This window comes from Trachemys scripta, chromosome 1, assembly GCF_013100865.1.
Source record: "Trachemys scripta elegans isolate TJP31775 chromosome 1, CAS_Tse_1.0, whole genome shotgun sequence".
NCBI classification, from domain to species: Eukaryota; Metazoa; Chordata; order Testudines; family Emydidae; genus Trachemys; species Trachemys scripta.
In genome coordinates, this window is record NC_048298.1 from 258,057,327 (window position 1) to 258,070,884 (window position 13,558).

Below are 13,558 nucleotides of genomic sequence, written 5' to 3' on the forward strand. Positions count from 1 at the left end.
GCAAGGCCAAATTTTGCTCTCTGTTCTGCTGTTGTAAATCTGTAATAATTCCTTTGAAGTCAATGGTGTAGCTCTAGACTAACACATGTATAACCAAGAGAAGAATTTGGCCCATTATCTGTAAGTTAATTAGTAAATTTGATAACCATTTAATTACTACATTCATTGCACTTTATTCCCTTTGAAATCCAATTAATTAAATGTTTCTGGTTTCTACTATCTAAATTTGTCTTTGTGTTTTCTGACACTATTCCATTCAGTGTTTTAAGAATAAACATTCATTCTAAAACCTGTTTATACCATTTTTGCACTATTGTCACAATACTAGTTATTTTGAGACTTATCTGAATAACGAAAAAAGTAAAATGAAAGCAATAAAAATTACAAAGATGTATCACATTTATATTAGGATGGATCACAGTTACACATAGATGGATTGACAGATACGCTGAAGGTAGCAGGGCTGGAGTGGAAGGAGGCTTAGACACACACTGTACGGGAGAACTCACACTTCATTGGAGCACAGTACAGAGATGTTTAGGACAGGACCTTATGTAAATGAGCTCACAGCCTTTTCATCCCTTTCACAAGCCAACCTCAATTTACCTCCTTTGGATTTTGTTTCCACTTCTCTATGCAGGGCCTACAGTTCCTTGTAGAACTGCTGCAGGAGGACAATGTGTGCGGGGGGGGGGTATTCTCTAAAACACGTTAACTAAAGCAAGTAATTGCAGCTTTGCGAGGCTGGTGGTGATGAGAAGGTGGGTGTCTTTGTCATTCACTTTCTACTACTCACTCTACGTTGTTATTTGTTTCCAGTAGTAATGACAATGTCCTAGGAGCTGTGCAGGCATAAGGGAAGACTATATTTCTGCCCTGGGCTCTTGAGGGGAATCATCACTCCAGTGGTCCTATCTTCACCCGAGAGCTCTTTTAGTCTCACCAGCTGTCAGGAAAATGAGGAGCACCAGCCTCCTCACATCAAACTCTCTGCTTGTCCCAGTACCATCTCCCAGCCTCCAGGATGCCATGGATAATTGTCTTGGGATGGATTTGTGCACTTTGCCCCAGACAATGGATCCATATGAATTATGCAACCAGCTCTGATAGGGTCTGATAATGTCAGAATCCATTTAAGCCTCTTTGAGGGGTGCAGAATACCCATATCCACCTAAGCTCCACTCTGCACAGCTAAAGGACCAATATTTTGCTTTCTGTCATTATTATTTGATCAGTAAATGATGACTTTCCCTCAAGTGAAAGTAACTACTTCTTCTGACGGATCTTTAACATGGCATACTATAAAATTACCAAAAAGTGACTCTTAAATGTCAGAGAGAAAGTGTACCTCATTATATTTTATAACTTGTATGTAAGCTATGATAGTAATAACCTACCAATAATTATAAAGTATTTACCCACCTAAAACTATATTTATCATACTAGTATTATATTGCATGACATTACATTAAATATTACTGCTTTCTTAGATTTATTTTTTCTATAATGTATTTATATGGGCTAGATTCTTATATGTTATTCATGTTGAACAGTACCTTACCCTTAATTTCAATTAAATTAAACTACTAATCAATATGACAAGGAGTACCAGAATTTTGTCTAAAAGGAATACTCCTGAGTATCAGTTATCTAGTACTATAAATAGATAATGGAAAATATATGAAACTGAAATATACCAGTCTTTAGACACAATCCTACATGTTTTACTCAGCTACAACTGACATGAAAGTCAATGTGAGTTCAACATGAGAAAAGTGTGCAATAATAGGTCCTATAAATATAAAAGTGGAAACATCTTTCATGTCAGATGTTTAATTGATGACAAAATGAACACAAAGTTTGGTGTTCAAAATAATTTATAAAAACAGCTAGAAAATACATGGGTGAATGTTGTGAAATTAATGTGAAAGAAAGAAGGAAAGAAAGAAAGAAAGAATCTGGACCCCAAAAAAGAAAATCTGTCCCAAAGCACAATTATGAATATAAGACGTTGCATCAGTATGCTAAACAGTTGGCAAAATACTGAATATAGAAGATAGATAAAGAAATCTTTTGACTTGCTTTTATAAATAAATGTTATATATTATATTGTCAGAATCTGTATGTTGATTCTAGCACTTACATTTTAGAAATTAGGGTTCTTTTGCCTTTATTTCTCTTTTATAATCGATTTACATGAACTTTTGAAAGAAAATGTATAGCTATATGGCTCTTTCATCTCAGGAAACTCAACATATCTTGTCAAAAAGGGCAACAATTGGACAAAAAGGGGAAGTGAATTAAATGGCTCCATTAAAACAATTCTCAACTTAAAAAAAAAAAAGGATTAATATATTTTTTTCTCTGACACTTTTACTTCTTTGGTCAGCACTAACTCAGCAGATCCTGCTAGCAAAACTGATGGTTTCACTGATCCTGCTAGCAAACAAAGGTCATATTTTCCATATAAATATATTGCTCCAAAACCAAAACTACCTCTGTGATCAGACATTCTGTCACCTCTTTCTACCTATAATTTTCTTCAGAAAATTAATCATTGTAGCCTCTGCATGGGTAATCCCATTTCTATTAAGGTCTGAGTTATCAATGTCCCTCTTAGTTGTATTTCAGGATACTTAATGAGTAAATGATCTTTTTCGAAATTCATGTGTCTTTTAAGAATTCTTCTTCAAGACTACGCGGCTGGAGGTTAATTGATTATGTTTAAATTTCTTCTCCAATAATGGCTCTCCTAATATTTTAATTTTTTGCTACTTGTAGTTGGTGTAGGGCACTGAAGAGGATTTCACTAATTATTCTGATTTTAGCACGTATACTGTTAGAATGTTTCCTGGTCTCAAATATCAAGTGTATGCAGAGAATATGGAGGCAGCAGATTTACTGGCATCAGAAATAGCAGCATCAGGAACTCTGACATAAAAAGACTGTTCAGGCATTTCTATCACCCAGGTCTCATAAATTCAAGCTGTTCCTGTGCATTTACACACTTGTGGATGCTGCCTCTTTGTGGCAGAATGCCATGTAAAATGTACCTTTCACATTAAGGACCAGATCCTGCATTTCTACTGAAACCATCCAAAACTCCCATCAACTTGAATTTTGGGTGCACAAGAAAAAAAGTTTCACATCTGAAGGACCACGTATTGCCCTGATCATTTGGACATTACTAAGAAAATCTCCTTCCATGTCACTGTGCAAGCCAATGTGCTTAATCGTCTTCTCACTTGTAGCCATTTAACACCAGTGTAACTGCTGACTTTAATGATTACTCCTAATTTACACCAGTGTAAATGAGAAGAGAATGAGGCCCTTTGGCTTTGGCAATGGTTCAAAGGGAGTTTTTTGCTCAATAGAAACTGCAGAATGAGACCTCAATCAGCACTTACATCTCTCATTGACTTCAATGAGAGATATGCTGCAGATCAAGAGCAGTATACACCATAATGCCATGTGTTGTTGCTTTTGCAATAAAACAAGAAGAATCTCCTGTTCACATTTAAAATCCACATTTCAGTATATTGACCAAACCACCCAGAGTTATGTATGGTCATGCACATTTGATTTTGTTTGTTTGGGTAGTGGAGGGCATGGTGGAAGGGAAGTACACATCCCAACACATCATTCATCCTGAATTGCTGAAGGCCAGTTTAACACAAAAATAAAGACACATACTTTACATAAGTAGAAAAAGCAGCACAGAACAGAGCCCTTTTGCAAAACAGATGTACTAGCGAATCCTGGCCAAACAATACCAAATACAATAACCTAAGAGATAAAGGTAAAAAAGAATGTGAAATATCACTTACCCTGATCCATATCTTAAATGAAGACTTTAGAAAGGAAAAAAATGTAAATATGAAACTATACTTTTAAGCAAGTTCGTGATTCACATAGCAATGTCCAGTTCTGACCCATGTCAGGTATCTTGATAAATTACAATATATTGTGTTTTGAAAATAACCTGAAGAACAACACATCAGATTATACTGTTAGTTCCTTTCCGTTCAGACTTCATTGCTAGTAAAGGCAGTTTCACATAGCAAAGTTTGATTTTGGCAAGATATTGTGAACTTCAGGTAATCATTACTTCATGTCCTTACATTTGAAATAGTTATCAAGTGTTTATTCAGAAATTATTTTTAAAAAATTACATGTGCTGGGATACATATGAGACACCAGTTGTCCCATCTTACAGTGATGCTGTATTTATGGATATCCTTTTAATTGCCTGATGCCCAAAGGGGTAAAGACATTATATAGAGATGTGTACAGTCCATCATTTGGTCTTTCAAAGTGCCAGTATACACATGGATCTGTACAAGTGCAATTGCATTTGACTAAACAATCAGAAATTGGCTACAACAGTAGTCAAATCATTATATTTTGGTTGAGTAATGAAAAGAAACAATTTTCCTGCTAAAATCAACGATTTCCACATGTCCCTCGCTAGTTAGTCCGACTAATTGCCCTAGCAGGAGGTTCCCAATACAATATTCTTTTATCCTGACCAGATTGCTTGTCTTAGATTGTCTTTTAAATTTGGTCATAATTACTGTTAATTTTAGTGATTTAAAATATCCTCCTGATACCACTTCAGCTTTGGAAATAAAGCTCTGCATGTAGTGCAACACTTCTGAGCAATTCACAGACTCTGGGCCCCATCCTGAAAAAAAAATTACATGTCCATGTAACTTTACTTATGAGAACAGTTGCACTGACTATGGCCCCAGTCCTCCAAACTTTTGGGCATGTGGCTAACTTTACATACTCACTGAAATCTATGGGACTACACACCTGAGCAAAGTTGTTCATTTGCCTAAGTGTTTGCAGGATGGATGCCTATGCCAAGACTACTTTCATGAATAGAGTTACGTGGGTATGTAAGTATTTGCAAGACTGGGCCCTAAAATAGTGAAGGAAAGAGAAATGCTAATGCACATATAAAAATAGGTGCTACAATAAAATATTTTATAGTTCATCAATAAGTTATTTTCACTAACCAGTTATGGATCATATATCTCTGCCCTCTTTAATGATTTGTCAACATCTCTGGTGATCTTTTTTAAAGATCATAATATATATATTTTTTTAATTCAAAAGTCCAGAAAGCATACAAACACATCCTTTAAAAAAGGAAACCTTGTATTAAATCGGGTGTGCAAATCTTTCCTTAAAAGCCATTTAGACTCACCCAGAGCTAAAAGGGGGAAACGTGCGCTGCACTCTTCAACCAAAGAGAAAATAAAATTTAGCAACGCCTGTCCAACAAAATGAAAGTGACTATGACTTTTGTACTTATAACCTGCACGAGCCAACCTAAGTAAACCCTCTTTCCCCCCTCCCCAACACACAGACACACAAACACACAAGAGCAAGTGTTGTGCCCAGTTTACACAATAGATTGTTTCCTACTTGTAAAAATAAAAATGAAACAGCACACCCTTTCAGTATCATTCCCCGAAGCTGAAAATCCTGTGCCAAGGCACTTCACCCTACAACAAAATGAGTTAAAGGGGGTGGGAGGGGGTTCAGCATTTGTGTTTCTTTGTTTTGTGTGTGGTTGTTAAATACAAATACTCTAGAGGAGGAGGAGTCGCTATGGTTGTTGGGGGAAGGGAGGGATTTCTCAGAACTGGCTGAATGTGGTCTGTTTTTCCAGCACTTCGAGGTAGTCCGGCTCTGCGTTTAGTTTTGCTTTTAACTCCAGATACTCGTTCCTGTTGGGCTCTACATAGACAGTACTCGGGGGGCTGTAGAGCACCGTCTCCCGGAGCCTGCTGTCCCCGGCCCCGGGGTGCAAGTACTGATGGGGCCGCATAAGGTCATAGTTGGGGGTGTAGGTGTAGGCGGCGGGGAATTTGGGGTAATCGGGGAGATTATTGCCGGGGGTGCCCAGCGAGGAGGAGGAGTGTTTATCGGGCTCCAAAATGCCCCTGTAAAAGCGATCGGCGTCTTGCACCGGGGAGAGCAGCTCCTCCCGGGGCTCTATGGTGCTGACGCTGTAAGTGGGGCTCCGCAGGGGCTCCTCCTCCCCCGGGGGCGGCGGGGGCGGCGGCCCTTGCTGCAAGTGGTGGTTGCTGTAGGTGACCTTGAGCTCGTGCAGGTCTTTGTAATCCTCGCCCGCGTTGCCCTCCCGGGAGCGGTAGATGGGGTTCTTGCACATGTGGCCCAGCGGGTGCGGGATGTACTCGTACACGTGGCCGGCGGGGGTCTTCACCTTGGGCAGGGCCGGGCCGCCGCCGCGCGGGTGGCGGGGCTGCTGCGGCGCCGGGTGGTGGTGGTGGCCGCTGCCGTAGACGCTGTACTGCATGTTGAAGGAGCTCACGTCGGAGTTGTTGGCGCTGGCCGGGTCGCCCTGGCCCTTCTTCCGGCGCTTCATTACCAGCACGAAGAGCCCCGCCGCCACGAACACCGACATGATGAACACCAGCAGCAGGCTCAGGATCAGCACCGACAGCGGCACCGACGACGAGGGGGATCCGCCCCCGCCGCCCGAGGGCGCCGCGCCCCCCGCCGCGCCCGTGCTGTTGAGCCGCACGGTGGAAGAGAAAAGGGTGGTCCCGCCCGGCAGCTGGATGGAGGAAGGGGTAGGGGTGGAGACGATGATGTCGGAGTAGTCTGGGCACAGCAACTCCGACCTGATGGTCCGCATGTCGCTCTGGGAGAACTTCTTGGGGGACTCGCAGATGACCTGGTCCACCAGCACCCCGGTGTTGAGCTGCTCCAGCCACAGCTTCATGCCCACCACGTCGCAGGTGCAATCCCAGGGGTTCTCGTGCAGGTCGATCTGCAGCAGGGATTTCAGCTGGTCCAGCACCCCGCTCACAGGCAGGTAGGAGAAGTGGTTGCTCCTCAGGCTCAGCCTGTAGAGAGTCAGGCCGGAAAAAATGCTGGCGGGCAAAGATCTCAGCAGGTTGTTGTTCAAAAACAAGAGCTGGAGGTTGGGGACTGACTCAAAGGTGCCCGCCTCGATGTCCCGGATGATGTTGTACTGCAGGAAGAGGTACTGCAGGCTCTGCAGCCCGTAGAACAGCTCCGGGCTCAGTCGCTCGATCCGGTTCCCGTTCAGGTAGAGTCTTCTCAAATTAGTTAGATCCCCAAAGGCCCGGTCCTGAATGACCGAGATCCGGTTGTTGCCCAGGTGCAACAAATCTAGCCCGGTGGCGTCCAGGAAATCCGCCCTGCGCACCAGGGCGATGTAGTTCTCGGTCAGATACATCTTCTTGGGGTTGTAGGGTTTGGGCTGTAGCTCGGAGATACTTTCGATCTTCCTCTCCTGGCAATTGACATTGAGGCCCAGGTCGGAGATCTGCAGGTTGCAAGTGCAGGCGGTGGGACATTCCAAAGGCACCGGGGATTTGGTCTGGTAGGCGATGCTGGGGCCGTAATTGCTGTATCCCAGGTCTTTGGAGGGCAGGCGGGAGGTGGGACGCACCCTGGTCTTGTTTGGTTGACGGGTCCCTTTAGGGGGCTTCAAGGGGGATTTGTAAACAGCCGAGGAAGAGGTGGCCACGGAGTTGACCGAGGCCGGGGTAGTGTGGAAATACCCTGTGGTGCTCAATGGTGTCTGCGGTCGCATTTCGTAATCCGAGATGAGTCTCCTAGGGCAAAGCTCCTGCTTGGAGACTTCATCCAAGTCTCGGCCGTGCAAGCGGAAAGGGGTTTCACAAACCACGTCCCCCACCAGAGCCGAGTAGGAGATACTGTCTAGCCAATCCTTCAGAGCGATCAACTCGCAAGAGCAATTCCATGGGTTCTCCTCCAGCTGCAGCTCAACCACTTTATCCATGTGCTGCAAAAGGCCCAGGTAGGGCAGCAGCTTCAGCCGGTTACCCCTCAAGTCCAGGTGAGTTAAGGGCACAAAACGGAAAAGGTTGTTGGGCAAACTGGAGAGGAGGTTATCATTGAGGATCAGCACCTGCAGCAAATGCAGTTTGCTGAAAGCATTGGGTTCAATAGTGCTGATGTAATTATAATCGACTTGAAGATACTCCAAACTCTCCAGACCAAGGAAAGTGTCATCCCTTAATAGTTCCAGCTTGTTATTGTTCAGGTGCAGCCTCCTTAAGCCCCGCAGACCATGAAAGGCCCCCGTTTCGATGTCTTGTATGTCATTGCTCCCTAAATGCAAAATCGAAGCCCCAGTGTAATTAACAAACTGGTTTGGGTAGAGTCTGTTCAGAAGGTTCCCAGATAACAAGAGGTGATAGACAGGGAATCTTGGTGGGCTGATCTCGAAAAGGCTGATGATCCCTCTGTTTTCACAGCTCACTGTTAAGATGCTGTCCTTTTCCTCGCAAGGACACGCCTTATCGCAGATTTCCCCATAATACTCGATGCTTTCTGCCCACGACAGGACTAGCGATGTTAAAGCAACCGCTATCGTCTGCAGCATCCAGATATGCATTTTTTTGTTGGGGTCCTGTTCCAAAGTTATTGTAGAGCAGCAAGCGTACATTTTAACTCCTGTAGGGCAAGAAGAGAAAAGAAAACGTAATAGCATAAAGATTTAAAATATAAACCAGACACAAAGTTTTCATTTATTTATTTTAGCGTGGGGGTAGGTGGAGAAGGTTGCTATTCAAAATAAAATTTTGTCATTTCTAATTCCAAGTGTTTTAAAAGCTGGATAACACTGAATCTGCTTGAAAGGACAATGTTCAACTCCTAGTGAGTTAAACGTCTGCTGTATTTTTAAAAGGTAAGGTCACACTGGAAACCGTTCTGTTTCTATTCATATGTGCTACATTTCAGTGTTTCGTCGGATTTTTTTTTCATGACCAGCCCCATAAATATACATAAAATGGCTGTCAGTTCGGTTTCACGGTTCTAATTTAAAAGTAAAAAGCACCATTTTATGAGGTTTCCCATCTCAGCCCTATTACCCACCCCCCCTTTCTTCCTTTCAGAACCTCTTAAGCGAACAGCGCACTGTTAAGGTCTTTCCCCACTTTTACAGACCCAAGGTGCTACCGTGATTATTTTTAACCATTGCTGGAAATGCCATTGTCGGAAATCCAAAGAAAAAAGGTGAGATATGTACATTAATTCAACACATAGAATCCTGCTGGATCCCCCAAATCACCTCTTTCCTAAAACGGTCAATGGCTGTATATATATGCATATTTTTTTTAAAAAAAGCACATAACTTTTGTGATGGACTTCTCCGGCACTGCAATGAGTTACATCCACCGTGTAACTGAATGCACTTACTAGCTCTCTTTAGTAACAGTATTCATGTTTTGCATCTCCACTCACATAAGTAACCTTACTCGGTTGATATTTATGAACACACGTACAGCGAGCGCGAGAGAGAATTAAAGGGGACGTTTGAGCCACTCACCCAAAATTTGTGAAAAAATATATAAAACATGAAGATCACCTTCGCAGGCTCAGCCATAACTGGCATACTGTTTATTCCCAATGTTATTTTGTAAAACTAGCCTAATAGAAGCGGAGAGATCTAACTAGGTCTCATGGAAATATATCATCGCCAACACTCCAAGCATTGGAGAAACTGATTATAAGCAAGGATGGCTGTCAGTGCTCTTCATCCTTTAGGGGCGAAGACACCCGAGCTGATTGAAAGCCAACGGGGAAAAAAAAAATCCTACCATTGACCTACGTCAGTGATTTAATACCCGAATTTTATCTAGCAGGAAACAAATCCGATTTTCTTTCTCCCTTGCAGTCTGTCTCCTTGCAGCTTTCTCCTACTTCTACTTGTCTAAAAATAATATTAAGAGCCAGAATATGTACATCTCTGTGTGTCTGGGGGTGGGGGGGGGGAGACTAATAAGTCATTGAGACTGCATTTTCTACGGTCAACCTTCTCTGAGCGTCACTCCTCACGGCAACACTCGCTTGGAGAAACGCACCCTAAAAATAAGTCTCATTACTGCAAGACATCTCTTGTGGCAGCGAGTTCAACGCTGAAATCTAGCACTTGCAGCATAGGGAGGGAAGCAGCAGGGAATCGGACGTCTTGGCGAATATAGATATATATCTAGATATAGATATACAATTTCGACCAAACGTCTACCGGATCGAAATTACTGAAGATAAACGGCTTCACTGCATCAAAGCTGCATCAATCTTTCTAGTTATCGCATTTACCTTGCAAATTCTTTCTCAGCCCGAACAGATCTATTCATCCATTAATCGCCTGATCTTCAAACCAAACCAAACAAGAAAAAAAGCCATTGCGAAACGTGCCCGGGCAGTATAGTATCAAACTCCCGGGCATTTTGCAACTTTAATTCAGTTATGATTAGTAAAGGGGATAAATACAGTTTCCCCTCCCCCCTTCCTCCTTCAAGAAAACGACGGGGGTGGAGATCAAGAAAATAAAGTTGAATCTGTGCAATACAAGGCTGCAATCCTGCCTGAGAAGCCCGTCTGTGATGGCTGTGCGCCGTTCCTTGCCAGATCTCGGTGGAGGGTCACAGTTTGCGGGGGATGTATTGCTTTCCCCCCAAAGAGTTCAAACCCTAGCTCACCGCACTGCACGGCCGGCTCTAGGCAGTTTTCAGTACCGCCGACAGCAGCAGCAGCAGCAGCCGCCGGACACCGCCACCTAACTGAGCAGCACCCCGAGTCGGGAGAAATCCTGTTCCAAAGGGGGGAAGGGGAGGAGTTGCGGAGGAGGGGGGCGATTGGGAAGCCACAAAAAGACACAGACAGGAAGGGGGAGAGTCAACCCCGATACTTACTGAGCCTGAAATCTCCAGGGCCCAAGCATTGTTGCAACCCATACAGATGCCTGTTTGGGGTGTGCGCTGCGTGCGAGCCGCCCGGGCGAAGGAGAGCGGCGGCGGGGCTCACAGACGGGAAGGTTGGAGAAGGAACGCACGCACACGGCGCCCCCCGCCCAGGCTGCGCCGAGCCCCCGCGGCACACACACATCGAGCGCGGCGGCGGCGGCGGTGCCAAGGGCTGGCTCCCGAAGCTGCTCTCAGCGCTCTCCCCGCGACCAGAGAGTGGGGGGGGGAGGGTTCGGCGGGAGGGAGGGGCGAACAAGAGAGAGGGAGTGAGGGGGGAGAGTGGGGGGGCGGGAACGGAGGAGAGAGGCGGGCAAGTGGAGGGTCTAGAGAGCGGAGCCAGGGGAGGGGAGAGGGGGACTCAGGGAGGAGAGGAAGGGGGGTGAGGGGCGCACAAAGAGGGAGGGTAGGAGGAAGACGGGGGAATGGCTGTACACTGGGGGTTAACTGAGGGACCAGGAGGCTGTTCCCTTTCCGCCTCTCGCTGCCAGGCTGCGGGGCAGTCAGCTCCGCAGGGCGCCACACAGGGACTCACATGCCGATACAACAAGCTACCGCGCCTGCCCCCGGCGCGCACTCCCCGCGCTCCCCCTTCCCACGGAGAGGCACAACTTTCTCCCCGCTCCGCAGCAGCTTCCAGCTCAGCCTCCCCCTCCTCCCCTCCGCCCAGCCGAGACCCAGCCTCCTGATTTGCTCCCCCGCCTCACACCATTGTCCGCCGGCCGGCCCCCCCCGCCGGGCCGGCTGAGACCCAGACTGGCAGGGGAGGATGCGCGGCGTCGCGCGCCTGGGTTTAATCTTCCCCTTCTTCTTCTGGCGGTGCGCGCCGAACATGGTAGTGTGCAGCCGGGGAGAGCGGGGAGCCTGGCCCCCGCGGCTGCCTCCTGCAGAGCCTCCGCCGCGGACCGAGCTCAGGCTGCTGTAGCTGCTTCTCCTGCGTGGTGTCTGGCAGCCTCCGCTGCATCCGCTTCTTTAGAAGGCAGCGAGGGAGTTGGGGCAGCGGACGGGCTGCTAGGCGCCGTCCTTAAGATCAGGAGAATCCCCCCTCGCCCTCCTGCCCCCAGCAAAAGGCAGGTGGGGGCACGCGCGCGCCGACCTGCCGCAGAGAAGGGCCCTGTCTGCCTCGGGCACGAGGCGCTGTGTGAGTGCGGGTGATTCTGCCCTCTAAGCCATTTCAATGGCAAGAGCCATGGGGCCGGGGCCCGACACTTGCTCATTGTGGAGCTGCCGGTTTAGCAAAGCTGCGGCAGACATGGTGGAGCTGGGGGAAGGCAGAGCAGTGAGGCCCCGTGGCCAATAGATGGCAGTGCAGGGCGGCAGATCGGCTTTCATGCCGCGGAATGAGCCAAAACAGCTTCTAGATATTATTTCTGGGCATGGGAATCAACCTTGCAGAATATGTCCCGAACATAGCACAAGCGTAAGACTTTGCAGCCAGCCCCAGAACTGAAGGAGGGAGGGGAGGAAATAATATGCCAGCGATTCAAGGATTGGTAATTTGAAGAGACAAACTACACACCGTGTTGCTGATTGCTTTCCCCTTTATTGCCAGTTGGGAGAATTGTAGTTCACGTGCAATCTCGTTTTCAATAAATAAAAAGAAGCTCCTTCACTTTGCTTTCAAGCTATCATAGTGGATCATGTTTAAGTTTAGCTCTAGGTATTTATTTTGCAGGGCAATTGGGGTTTTGAATGATCTCAAAACAAGCGAAAATATATTTGCATATATATTTAAATTATACATATGCACAACCAGTGTATAGTACATAAAACATGTATATAATGTATAGTCATACTCATAATATAAATTGGAGACCTCCGTGAGACTGAATTCCCTCTTTCAGTGAAAAACTAAATTCAGACGAAATTCCAGTTTTAAGTGAAAAAAATAAATGCTACCTTAACTGAGAAGTCAAGTCTAATGAGCAATAAATTTATCATGCACCTTTGACTGTCCCACTTGCTCTCTGCCCACTGGCGGTATATCATCCCTTGGAATTTATTTTAACATTCTAACCCCTTGAAAAGTTTCAAAGAAACACCTTTTAAACATCAACCTAGCTCACAGATGTATCCTCTTCTTTCCAGATGTGGAATTTTTACCAGCAAATTGTATTGCCTAAAGCCGAGAATGAACAAGATCTGGTCCTGGACTCTGGTTAGCTTTCTCTACATAAACCGGTTTGTTCCATTAGGTATTGAAATCTAACATTTCCTGTGACCTTGTAGGGCTAGAAACAGAAGAAATATAGTTTTGGAAAGAATCTCAGCTTCTCAGTGGGACCAAGTACTCGTTTTTAGTGCCAAATGGGATCAAAGATTACAGTCATGACATTTCTAGGTATAGACAATATAGACAAGTGTTTATAACTCCTTATGTGCCCTGTACAGTGAGACATATGATCTAGTCCAACGCCTATTGAAGTCAAAGGAAGTCTTTGAATTACTTTGTTTGGCTTTCGATTAGATGGTTTCATAGATGGAGGGATAAAAATAAATAAATCCTCTAAAATATTCCCAACATTGCATGTAGTATTTAGAGAGTACATAATTGCATGGTGAGGTATACATATTTTATAGACACTAATTTGGAATGGCCTACATAACTTTCTTGTGACTTCACCATTTCTGAGGAATGTTGTGATCCCAAAGTCATGCTGGTACATTTTTTATACTGCACCATATTATCATGCATTGTATGTGTATCTCTCTCATAAACACACATACATTCTTTTCTATATGAGAGGAAAATGTTTTGAATAACCTCAAAAGCTAGA

General features: G+C 45.1%; 1 protein-coding gene across 1 annotated transcript; it reads right to left on the reverse strand.

Annotated features, from left to right (window-relative positions):
* Window positions 1–684: 684 nt before the first annotated feature.
* Window positions 685–10,984, reverse strand: SLITRK5 (SLIT and NTRK like family member 5). The gene is made up of 2 exons (XM_034758272.1): window positions 10,734–10,984; window positions 685–8,487 (listed from the first exon to the last, which is right to left on the reverse strand). Exons 1-2 carry the CDS (start codon window positions 10,924–10,926, stop codon window positions 5,648–5,650), a joined length of 3,033 nt encoding a protein of 1,010 aa, XP_034614163.1. The 5' UTR covers window positions 10,927–10,984; the 3' UTR covers window positions 685–5,647.
* Window positions 10,985–13,558: the final 2,574 nt, after the last annotated feature.